Source organism: Oncorhynchus kisutch, linkage group LG10, assembly GCF_002021735.2.
Source record: "Oncorhynchus kisutch isolate 150728-3 linkage group LG10, Okis_V2, whole genome shotgun sequence".
NCBI lineage: Eukaryota > Metazoa > Chordata > Actinopteri > Salmoniformes > Salmonidae > Oncorhynchus > Oncorhynchus kisutch.
In genome coordinates, this window is record NC_034183.2 from 63,431,774 (window position 1) to 63,444,821 (window position 13,048).

The window sequence follows — 13,048 nt, forward strand, 5'->3', positions numbered from 1 at the left end:
GGACATCTACTTAGTGCATGACATAAGTAATTTTTCCAACAATTGTTTACAAGACAGATTATTTCACTTATAATTCACTGTATCACAATTCCAGTGGGTCAGAAGTTTACATACATTAAGTTAACTGTGCCTTTAAACAGCTTGGGAAATTCCAGAAAATTATGTCATGGCTTTAGAAGCTTCTGGTCGGATAATTGACATCATTTGAGTCAAATTGGAGGTGTACCTGTGGATGTATATCAAGGCCTACCTTCAAACTCAGTGCCTCTTTGCTTGACATCATGGGAAAATCAAAAGAAATCAGCCAAGACCTCAGAAACAATTGTAGACCTCCACAAGTCTGGTTCATCCTAGGGAGCAATTTCCACATTCATCTTCCAAACCACATTCATCTGTACAAACAATTGTATGCATGTATAAACACCATGGGACCATGCAGCCGTCATACCACTCAGGAACGAGACGCATTCTGTCTCCTAGAGATGAACGTACTTTGGTGCGAAAAGTGAAAATCAACCCCAGAACAACAGCAAAGGACCTTGTGAAGATGCTGGAGGAAACAGGTACAAAGGTATCTATATCCACAGTAAAACAAGTCCTATATCGCCCTAACTTGAAAGGTCGCTCAGCAAGGAAAAAGCCACTGCTCCAAAACCACCATAAAAAATACATACTACGGTTTGCAACTGCACATGGGGACATAGATCATGCTTTTTTGGAGAAATATCCTCTGGTCGAATGAAACAAAGAATAGAACTGATTGGCCATAATGACCATCGTCATGTTTGGAGGAAAAAGGGTGAGACTTGCACAAGCCGAAGAACACCATCCCAACCGTGAAGCAGGGGGGTGGCAGCATCATGTTGTGGGGGTGCTTTGCTGCAGGAGGGACTGGTGCACTTCACAAAATAGATGGCATCACGAGGGAGGACAATTATGTGGAAATATTGAAGCAACATCTCAAGACATCAGTCATGAAGTTAATGTTTGGTCGCAAATGGGTCTTCCAAATGGACAATGACCCAAAGCATACCTCCAAAGTTGTGGAAAAATGGCTTAAAGTCAAGGTATTGGAGTGGCCATCACAAAGTCCTGACCTCAATCCTATAGAACATTTGTGGGCAGAACTGAAAATACGTGTGTGAGCAAGGAGGCCTACTAACCTGACTCTGACCAGCTCTGTCAGGAGGAATGGGCCAAAATTCACCCAACTTATTGTGGGAAGCTTGTGGAAGGCTACCCTACAGGTTTGACCCAAGTTAAACAATTTAAAGGTAATGCTACCAAATACTAATTGAGTGTATGTTAACTTCTGACCTACTGGGAATGTGATGAAAGAAATAAATGCTGAAATAAATTATTCTCTCTACTATTATTCTGACATTTCACATTCTTAAAATAAAGTGGTGATCCTAACTGACCTAAGACAGGGAATTTTTACTCGGATTAAATGTCAGGAATTGTGAAAAACTGAGTTTAAATGTATTTGGCTAAATTGTATGTGAACTTCCGACTTCAACTGTATCACTTAATCTCTACGTTTTGGTTGGCTTCTCTTATTGCCTTCTCTTATCTTCTCATTTTTGTTGTCTTCTCTTATATGAACAATCTCCAACCTACAGTATGGCAGTATGCCCCCCTTCCATCCCCCCACCTCCACTCACCTGAACAGTGTATCATTAGAAGATGCCCTAACAGGGCTGTGGCAGTCGTTGTGGCCCTCGGGGATGAAGCCCCTCTGTTTGTGGAAGCTCTGCACCCCTTTGACCACGATGGCCACCCCATCCCGCACCCTCTTCCTCAAGCTCATCCGCCAGCGGTCGGTGATGATGCTGATGAGGCCCACAGGGAAGCTGTTTGGTGGGGGCATGTCTGGGTTCCCCACGGCAAGGCTAGGGAGGATCCAGATGTAGCCAGGCCCCAGCAGGCCGGCCTCTCCGGCCATTCTGAACAGGTACTGGGCCTCCTCGTGGGAGCAGTATACCAGCAGTACCTGGGCGTCGATCTGCTGCAGCAGGCGCCGTGCCCGGATGTCGTTCATGCCGTCGGCAGACATGTCGAAGGTCAGCACGTCCTGCAGTTCCCACATGAAGTAGCTGGTGTCAGTGAAGGTCTTGACATAGTCCACATAGACCTCGTAGCCCGGGTACAGACTGGTGATGACCACGAAGCTGTCCCAGTTGTACTCCTCCATCACCTTGAACATGCCGTTTATCTGCTGCTCAATGGAGGAGCCCAGCTGGAGGAACGTGGAGCCGTCGCCCTGCAGAGAGACACAGACAGCAGAGTGAGCACAGATAACAGCCCTTAATGGATAGTTAATTTAAGCTCAATCAATTTGCTAAATTTATCTAACAAGCACAATTAAAACCTTCTAATGATCTAATGCAATGACTTTGTTAATAGCCTGCTTAGTGGCAATTATATGATTGTGTTTTATGTAATTCAGCCAGTCATATGTAAAAAATAAAATAATAATCAAGAAATGACAGTAGAATCCTGAGAGTAGCTTGACAGTGTGTCTGTGTGCTCCGTCCACACCATCCAGCTCCTGACCACCAGCCAGCCCACCCAGAAGTGGTGTGTAGTCTCTGGGCTGAGAGGCAGTACTCTATAGTAAGTGATTCTGTTTGGTGTTGCTCTCCCTGTAGCCCAGGCACCATTCATCACTTTAACCCATGTGTCTCCCACTTGCCACAGCAACATTGGCCCTCATATATACTTGGCACTATCACTGAGCTCACTGTCACTGAGCCCAGCCCCTGTTTTCTATTTTTTTCTCTCACTTTTCTCAAGATGTCTCTCCTCTTTGACCTTGGAGAGAGGAGTATGAAAATGCTGTGTTGTGTTAACTAAAGTGATCCACGAATTCTGGTCAGAGCTGTTTCTTGTCTGTGTGTGTTTGTAAGAGCGTTAGTCTTGTTTAAGTATGTTCAGGGAACAGAATAATATATATATTTTTCCCATCAATCTTGTTGTATTCATATCAGTAGTGGTCTTGGCGTAACATGTTTCTGCAACCTGAGAAGGCTATGGGCTGACACAGGGCAGGGTTTTATTTTTGTGTTTCTTACTAGAAAATAACAGAATCATTGGTTTTAAAACTGCATATGACCCATATAGTAAGTTTTCGGGTTGGATGCCATTGATATGTCTTGACTCTAAGAGAAGTTAATGATTGTTTAATGGTTTTGAATTAAGCACGCTGCTCATAGAAATCATTGCACCATAATTGCTTTGTAAAACAAATAGCATCGTAAATCATGTGCAACCCCAGTGAATTGTAATGATAAGTGTAATAAAAAGTCACATCAATTCCAGAGATTTGACTGGTTGCATATCTGGGTTGATCATTAAGACTTTCACCTTTTAAATGACGTTGTATAAACGGCAACTTTACAATAATAAAAAGCGTATCATTTTCTTTATCACCCCAAATAAATCTATAAAGAAGATTTGATGATAAAAAAATTTCACCTCCTAAATGAGAATGATTTTGGTGAGGCTCAGTTTCTTGATATTATGCCATTTACACATACAGTTCCTTCAGAAAGTGTGCACACCGTTTGACTTTTTTCTCATTTTGTAGTGTTTGAGCCTGAATTTAAAATGGATTAAATTGATTTTTTTTGGTCACTGATCTATACACAATACCCCTGTAACGATCGTCGTTGGAATGAGACCAAAGCGCAGCGTGGAAATTGTTCATATTTAATGTTCACAAAAAAACACTGAAACAAAATGACAAAACGGAGAAAACGAAAGCGCACAGTTCTGTCAGGGAAAACAACCTAAACCGAAAACAATCACCCACAACTAAAATGGGTAAAACAGGCTACCTAAGTATGATTCTCAATCAGAGACAACGAACGACACCTGCCTCTGATTGAGAACCATACTAGGCCAAACACATAGAAAAAAGAACATAGACTACCCACCCCAACTCACGCCCTGACCAACCTAAACAAAGACATAACAAAGGAACTAAGGTCAGAACGTGACAACCCCATAATGTCAAAGTGGAATTATGTTTTTTTTTAAATGTTTACAAATGAATAAAAAATGAAAGTTGAAATGTCTTGAGAAAATTATTCAACCCCTTTGTTATGGCAAGCCTAAATAAGTTCAGGAGTAAAAATGTGCTTAACAAGTCACATAATAAGTTTAATGGATTCACTCTGTGTGCAATAATAGTGTTTAACATGATTTTTGAATGACTACCTCATCTATGTACCCCACACATACAATTATCTGTAAGGTTCCTCAGTCAAGCAGTGAATTTCAAACACAGATTCAACCACAAAGACCATGGAGGTTTTCCAATGCCTCGCAAAGAAGGGCACCTATTGGGAAATGGGTAAAGGAGGGGGAGTAGGAGTAGGAGGATTATTTAAGATACTGTTTGAAGAGGTAGGGTTTCAGATGTTTTTGGAAGATGGGCAGGGACTTAGGGGGAAGCTGGTTCCTCCATTGGGGTGCCAGGACAGAGAAGAGCTTGGACTGGGCAGGGGTGGGAGGGCCAAGAGACCTGAGGTGGCAGAACGGAGTGCTCGGGTTGGGGTGTAGGGTTTGAGCAAAGCCTGAAGGTAGGGAGTTGCAGTTCCCCTTGCTTTTCCGTTGGTAAGCACCATGGTCTTGTAGTGGATGAAAGCGTTAAACTGGAAGCCAGTGGAGTGTGCGGAGGAGCGGGGTGACATGAGAGTACTTGGGAAGGTTGAAAACCAGGCGAGCTACAGCGTTCTGGATAAGTTGCAGGGGTTTGATGGCACAAGCGGGGAGCCCAGCCAACAGCGAGTTGCCATGTGCCTTGCCTGGATTAGGACCTGCAGCGCTTCCTGAGTGAGGTAGGGTCGGACTCTACTGATGTTGAAGACCTGCAGGAGTGAGTCGCTGCTTTGATGTTTGCAGAGAACGACCAAGGTTTGTTGCGCTCTGGGAGGGCAACACTAGAGTTGTCCGTTGTCCACCGTGATGGAGAGGTCTTTGAGCGGGCAGGCCTTCCCCGGAAGGAAGAGCAGCTCCGTCTTGTCGAGGTTGAGCTTGAGGTGGTGGGCCGACATCCATGTTCAGATATCTGCCAGGCACGCAGAGATGTGTGTCGCCACCTGGGTGTCAGAACGGGGAAGGAGAAAAGTAGTTGAGTGTCATCCGCATAGCAATGATAGGAGAGACCATGTGATGATATGATGGAGCCGAGTGACTTGGTGTATAGAGAGAAGAGGAAAGCGCCTAGAACCGAGCCCTAGGGGACACCAGTAGTGAGAATAAGTTGTGCAGACAGATCCTCTCTACGTCACCTGGTAGGAGCAGCCTACCAGGAAGGATGCAATCCAAGAATATGCAGAGCTTGAGACGCCCAGCCCTGAGAAGGTGGAGAGGAAGATCTGATGGTTCACGGTGTCAAAGACAGCGTATAGATCTAGGAGGATGAGAACAGAGGGGACAGAGTCAGCTTTGGCAGTGTGGAGAGTCTCCGTGACACAGAGAAGAGCAGTCTCAGTTGAGGGACCCATCTTGAAGCTTGACTGGTTAGGGTCCAGAAGATAATTTTGATAGAGATAACGAGAAAGTTGATCAGAGACAGCACTCTTAAGTGTTTTGGAAAGAAACGAAGGAACGAAAGAAAAACATTTACAGAGTTTAATGGCTGTGATAGGAGAAAACTTTCAGTATTAGTAATTTTAGTTACTCCACAATGCTAACCTAATTGACAGAGTAAAAAAAGTAAGCCTTCTTCCCGAATAAAAATATTCCAAAACATGCATCTTGTTTGCAACAAGGCACTAAAATAATACTTAAAGAAAATGTGGCAAAACAATTCACTTTTGTCCAGAATACAGAGTGTTGTTTGGGGCAAATCCAATATAACACATTACTGAGTACCACTCTCCATATTTTCAAGCAAAGTGGTGGCTGCATCATGTTATGGGTATGCTTGAAATAGTTAAGGACTGGGGAGTTTTTCAGGATAAAAAAGAAGCTGAATGGAGCTAAGCACAGGCAAAACCCTAGAGGAAGACATGGTGCAGTCTGCTTTCCACCAGACACTGGGAGATTAATTCACCTTTCAGCAGGACAATAACCTTACACATAAGGCCAAAAAAACACTGCAGTTGCTAACCAAGAAGGCAGGGAATGTTCCTGAGTGGCCGAGTTACAGTTTTGACTTAAATCTACTTGAACATTTATGACAAGACCTGAAAATGGTTGTCTAGCAATGATCAACCACCAACTTGACAGAGCTTGAAGAATTTTGAAAAGAATAATGGAAAATGTTGCACAATCCACTTTTAGAGACTTACCCAGAAAAGCTCACAGCTGTAATCGCTGTCAAAGGGGATTCTAACATACTTATCTAATCAAGATATATGTATATTTTTGTTTTGTTTTGTGTGTAGATTGTTGATGAAAAAAATTACAGTTAAATCCATTTGAATCCCTCTTTGTAACACAACAAAATATGGAAAAAAGTCAAGAGGTGTGAATACTTTCTGAAGGCACTGTGTGCCATTTTTCCTTGATGCTATCAGAGCAGTACCCAGAAGTCACTGCTTCACTCAAGCTGGACCTTACCTGTCCCTTTCCTTCTCTATGGGGACTGTGCTCTGTCTCTGTCATGGTCATGAAGCTTGTTGAGGTTTGGGGTTACAGAAAGCCAGGTATCCAGAGACCAGGACTACTCTGTTCTCTTGTCTCCTTGTTGTCCTTCACAGAAGTCTAAAGTAGGTTAGAACCATCTGTGTGTCTCCTGATGTCAGACATCATACTGGTCTATTCAAGTGTCTCCACTGACCGTTCTCATTGCTCTGAATACCACATCCTCTCTGTTTCTATTTCAATTAGTAACATTGAACATTTAGCCATTTGTGTTCTCCCCTTTTCCATATACAAAACACCTCCTCCTATATTACCTTGGAGGTACTGTAGATGTGATACAGTAGAAGGGACAATAAAATATCTTGCAAAATTAGCTTAGCAAGAGCAATGGTGTTATGCATGTTAGTAAAGGAGCAGGTTGCCAATATGACATAAATCTGCAAATGTTCTAACTCCTCTCCGTGTCCCACAGCAAATCTGTTAAAGTCACTGCCTTCTTTCTGTGCATGTAGCCTTTTTCCACCACTTGTATGCCACGAGTATTCATCTGGCACAGCGTAAAATCAATTTGCTCCAGGCCATGTGTATGTGTTTGTGTGTGTATGTGCCTGTGTATGTGCCTGTGTGTAGTATGTGTACACAATCACACTGACTCTCAGCCAAAAACACCCTAAGGTTCTATCTAGAGAAGTGTGGTAGCAACCACTCAATTAGAACTGTACTGTAGTCCAAATGAGCCCTGAGCATGGACAGCGGACAGCCATAGGCTCAGCTACAGCCGTACCCGGCATGCTAAAGATCTTTTTATTTATTTAACTATGCAAGTTAGTTAAGAACAACTTATTTTTTACAATGACAGCCTACCCCGGACAAAATTTTGCCAATTGTGCACCGCCTTATGGGACTCCCAATCACAGCCAGTTGTGATACAGCCTGGAATCAAACCAGGGTCTGTAGTGACATATCTAGCACTGATATACAGTGCCTTAGACTGCTGCCGCACCCGGGAGCTCTTAACCATGATGCATCAGGACACAACCCATATCTGATGATACATTCTGTTGGACATGGACAATACTGTCTGAATCACATGGCTTGGGGGGATTTAAGAGAATCTGGTTGGAAACAGGTGTCCATTACTAATACTACGTTCTCCTATAGGTGTAGGGCCAGATGTTTGCCAGATCAAATCAAATCAAATGTTATTTGTCACATACACATGGTTAGCAGATGTTAATGCGAGTGAAATGAAATGCTTGTGCTTCTAGTTCTGACAATGCAGTAATAACCAACGAGTAATCAAACCTAACAATTCCACAACGACTACCTTAATCATAAAAGTGTAAAGGGATGAGGAATATGTATAAAAAAATATAGGAATGAGTGATGGTACAGAACGGCATAGGCAAGATGCAGTAGATGGTATCGAGTACAGTATATACATATGAGATGAGTAATGTAGGGTATGTAAACATAAAAGTGGCATTGTTTAAAGTGGCTAGTGATACATTTTTACATCAATTTCTCCATTATTAAAGTGGCTGGATTTGAGTCAGTATGTTGGCAGCAGCCACTCAATGTTATTGATGGCTGATTAACAGTCTGATGGCCTTGAGATAGAAGCTGTTTTTCAGTCTCTCGGTCCCTGCTTTGATGCACCTGTACGGACCTCGCCTTCTGGATGATAGCAGGGTGAACAGGCAGTGGCTCGGGTGGATGTTGTCCTTGATTATCTTTATGGCCTTCCTGTGACATCGGGTGGTGTAGGTGTCCTGGAGGGCAGGTAGTTTGCCCCCGGTGATGCATTGTGCAGACCTCACTGCCCTCTGGGGAGCCTTATGGTTGTGGGCGGAGCAGTTGCTGTACCAGGCGGTGAAGTTTGTGAGTGCTTTAGGTGAGCCACATTTCTTCAGCCTCTTGAGGATGAAGAGGCACTGCTGCGCCTTCTTCAACACGCTGTCTGTGTGGGTGGACCAATTCAGTTTGTCCGTGATGTGTACGCCAAGGAACTTTAAACTTACTACTCTCTCCACTACTGTCCCGTCGATTTGGATAGGGGGGTGCTCCCTCTACTGTTTCCTGAAGTCCACGAGCATCTCCTTTGTTTTGTTGATGTTGAGTGTGAGGTTATGTTCCTGACACTCCGAGGGCCATTACCTCCTCCCTGTAGGCCATCTAGTCGTTGTTGGTAATCAAGCCTACCACTGTAGTGTCGTCTGCAAACTTGATGATTGAGTTGGAGGCGTGCATGGCCATGCAGTGCAGAACGCACCCTTGTGGGGCCCCAGTGTTGAGGATCAGCGGGGTGGAGATGTTGTTAACTACCCTCACCACCTGGGGGGCGGCCCGTCAGGAAGTCCAGTACCCAGTTGCAGTCCATGAACAGCATTCTTACATAGGTATTCCTCTTGTCCAGATGGGTTAGGGCAGTGTGCAGTGTGATTGCGATTGCATCTTCTTTGGACCTATTGGGGCGGTAAGCAAATTGGAGTGGGTCTAGGGTGTCAGGTAGGGTGGAGGTGATATGGTCCTTGACTAGTTTCTCAAAGCACTTCATGACTGCTACGGGGCAGTAGTCATTTAGCTCAGTTACCTTAGCTTTCTTGGGAACAGGAAAAATGGTGGCCCTCTTGAAGCATGTGGGAACAGCAGACTGGGATAAGGTTTGATTGAATATGTCTGTTAACACACCAGCCAGCTGGTCTGCGCATGCTCTGAGGACGCGGCTGGGGATGCCGTCTGGGCCTGCAGCCTTGCGAGGGTTAACAAGTTGAAAAGTTTTACTCACGTTGGCTGCAGTGAAGGAGAGCCCGCAGGTTTTGGTAGCGGCCGTGTCAGTGGCACTGTATTGTCCTCAAAGCAAGCAAAGAAGTTGTTTAGTTTGTCTGGGAGCAAGACATTGTGCTCCGCGACGGCGCTGTTTTTTATTTTGTTGTCCGTGATTGACTGTAGACCCTGCCACATACCTCTTGTGTCTGAGCCGTTGAATTGCGACTCCACTTTGTCTCTATACTGATTCTTAGCTTGTTTGATTGCCTTGCGGAGGGAATAGCTACACTGTTTGTATTCGGTCATGTTTCCGGTCACCTTGCCATGATTAAAAGCAGTGGTTCGTGCTTTCAGTTTTGCGCGAATGCTGCCATCAATCCACGGTTTCTGGTTGGGGAATGTTTTAATAGACACTGTGGGTACAACATCACCGATGCACTTGCTAATAAACTCGCTCATCGAATCAGCGTATTCATCAATGTTGTTGATCAACGCTATGTGGAACATATTCCAGTCCACGTGATCGAAGCAATCTTGAAGCGTGGAATCCGATTGGTCGGACCAGCATTGAACAGACCTGAGCACGGGTGCTTTCTGTTTTAGTTTCTGTCTATAGGCTGGGAGCAACAAAATAGAGTTGTGGTCATCTTTTCTGAAAGGAGGGTGGGGGAGGGCCTTATGTGCGTTGCGGAAGTTAGAATAACAATGATCCAGGGTTTTGCCAGCCCGGGTTGGCAATCGATATGCTGATAAAATTTAGGGAGCCTTGTTTTCAGATTAGCCTTTTTACAATCCCCTGCTACAATAAATGCAGCCTCAGGAAATGTGGTTTCCAGTTTACATAGAGTCAAATGAAGTTTGTTCAGGGCCCTCGATGTGTCTGCTTGGGGGGGAATATACACGACTGTGATTATGATCGAAGAGAATTTTCTTGGTAGAAGTCAGGTGAACAAAAGGACTTGAGTTCCTGTATGTTGTTATGATCACACCACATCTCGGTAATCATAAGGCATACACCCCCGCCTTTCTTCTTACCAGAGATATGCTTATTTCTGTCGGCCGATGAGTGAAGAAACCAGGTGGCTGTACCGACTCAGATAGCGTGTCTCGAGTGAGCCATGTTTCCGTGAAACAAAGCACGTTACAGTCTCTGATGTCTCTCTGGAAGGCAACCCTGGATTTCATCTACCATGTTGTCAAGAGACTGGACATTGGCGAGTAGTATGCTCGGGAGCCATGCGCGATGTGCCTGTCTACGGAGCCTGACCAGAAGACCTCTGCTCCTTCTGCGGCGCCGTTTTTTTGGGTCGCCGTTTGGATCCGATCCATTGTACTGTGTGGTGGGCCAAACAGAGGATCCGCTTCGGGAAAGTCGTATTCCTGGTCATAATGTTGGTGAGTTGACGTTGCTCTTATATCCAATAGTTCCTCCCGACTGTATGTAAATAAAAGCTAATATTTCCTGGGGTAACAATGTAAGAAATAACACATAAAAAAACTAAATACTGCATAGTTTCCTAGGAACGCGAAGCGAGGCGGCCATCTCTGTCGGCGCCGGTTGAGAGATAAAGCCATATATATCACTGCACAGATGCTTTTATAGGACCACTGGTCAGTGGTCAAGATCCCCAATACATCCGATTTTCTTTTCAGAACACAATGCCCTCTACCCACAAAGTTTAGCCTACTGATTTTGTTTTTATCTGGACAAATGGCGGGCATTTGAAGGACTCTCACAAAAACTAAGAGCTGTCGCTAATTATTGATGGAGATGGAATGGAGATGGAATGGAGATGGAATGGAGATGGAATGGTGTAAAAAAAAACAAAGGAAAAGAAATGAGGCTTTTCAATAAAACACTAATTTGCAACTGCAAGGACACCTGAAATTGTGGTCCTAGGGGCTTGAGAGATTGGAGCAGGGGGTCTGTACTGTGCTGTAAATGATTCAGAAGTTGCAAAATAAATCTGAGTGAGGGAGACCGGCAGCGAGTAGCCGTTCCGGAAGGGCCGATGGAGAGAAAGAGGCCGACGTGCTCTCCCTTGTACTCTCTCTTTTCTCTCTCTTTTCTCTCTTTCTCTATTCTTCCTCTCTTAGTGCAAGAGGAGCACATGGCAGCCTGCTCTCTCTCTCGCTCTCTCTCTGTCTCTCTCTCTCTCCCCTCCCCCTATCTCTCTCTCTCCCCCTATCTCTCTTTCTCTGTCTCTCTCTCTCCCGTCCCCCTCTCTCTCTCCCCCCCCCCCCCCCCCCCTCTCTCTCCCTCTCTCTCTCTCCGATGGTGAGTGACTTCTGGACATGGATCTTTGCTGCGGCATATGTCCGCCTGCAACTCCCAGCGTGATGTGCCCTGGCACTGTCATCATGTGCTCGTCCTATGTACTGACGTCACAGGGACCCTGCGCAGGGCCGAGGAACAGACGTACACCGCCGTAGTCATTTGCCCTTCCTCACAACGATAGAGGAGATCCAAATGCAGTAACACATAACACTGAATTACAATCATACTGTACGTTTGAGTGTTATTATATCAATGTTGAAGGCATTTATACTACATTGTAACACTAAAGTGAGCACAAATTCATTAGTCTGTCTGAATTGTATTGTACTCTGTAATTCTCATGCTAAATGATCTAGTATTATATGCCTTTGACTTGCAGAAAACCAGGACAAAACATATATTAGGTGATTTTCTTATGTATTCATGCATCCCTACTGAGATTGCAGATTCCCATACAGTTCCTCTGAATACCATCCCAGCCTATTTAGCCCTGTCTAGACAGTTCGTACTGTATCTGTGTCACTGGCCCCAGGATGCAGAGCAACGAGGTAGAGAGGGACACAAGTAGGTTAAGGATGTGAAGAAAGGAAGGGAGAAAAAGGTTGCTCTACTTTAGAGAAACGAGGTCTGCTGCTGCTGCTGCTCACCCTGCTTCCCACACCTCTCTGGACCACTGAAACAAAGAGACTCTGGACCCAATACTAACTTAAAACATATGCATAAATTATGCGTTAATGTCAACGGGAGATCTAAGATGTAATAAAAAATGTGGGTTACATCCATAAATCTCAAATTAGGATTCGGTCCCCAATGATAGAAGGTGAGTGAAGCAAGACTGCTGGACAGACACAGTCTAAAGGTTGTCTTGTCTACCTGGGACTACTACTCATATCTCCGTCTATTGGGCTTTGCTGCAAGGGTGTTGTGGTTAAACATTTGATACATGACTGTACCCTGCTATTCCCCTTGTGAATCATGTTAAAACATGGCTTAGTCAAAAATCACATGTAATATAGTACACATAAAATCACAATTTGGGTACCGTTGTTTGTATCACAGGAGGTTGGTGACACCTTCTTTGGGGAGGAAGGGCTTGTGGTAACGGCTGGAGCGTAATGGTTGGAATGGTATCAAATACCCCAAACACATGGTTTCCTGTCATGCCTGCCCCCACTTCCCCTCTGTCATGTCTTTGGCATCATTAAAACTGATGACTATTTATCAAATAACTCTCTGTAATTATTATTACGCGATTAAACTGATTAATCATGTAACTGTAATTAACTAGGAAGTCGGGGCACCAAGGAAAATATTCTGATTATAAAGTTAGAATTTTCCTAATATGACTTTCAGATATCTTAATATCTGATCACTTAGTCTTCAAATTAATGAATTATTATTTAC

At 44.3% G+C, this 13,048-nt stretch overlaps 1 protein-coding gene across 2 annotated transcripts in view; it reads right to left on the reverse strand.

The window, feature by feature from the left end:
- Nucleotides 1-13,048, reverse strand: part of LOC109898684 (glutamate receptor ionotropic, NMDA 2C) — a 79,537-nt gene that overhangs the window by 36,211 nt on the left and 30,278 nt on the right. For both annotated transcript variants that reach the window (XM_031834660.1, XM_031834659.1), the window contains exon 3: nt 1,665-2,263. In XM_031834660.1, coding sequence (XP_031690520.1) covers nt 1,665-2,263 — 599 coding nt within the window. The remainder of the gene's footprint in view (nt 1-1,664; nt 2,264-13,048) is intronic.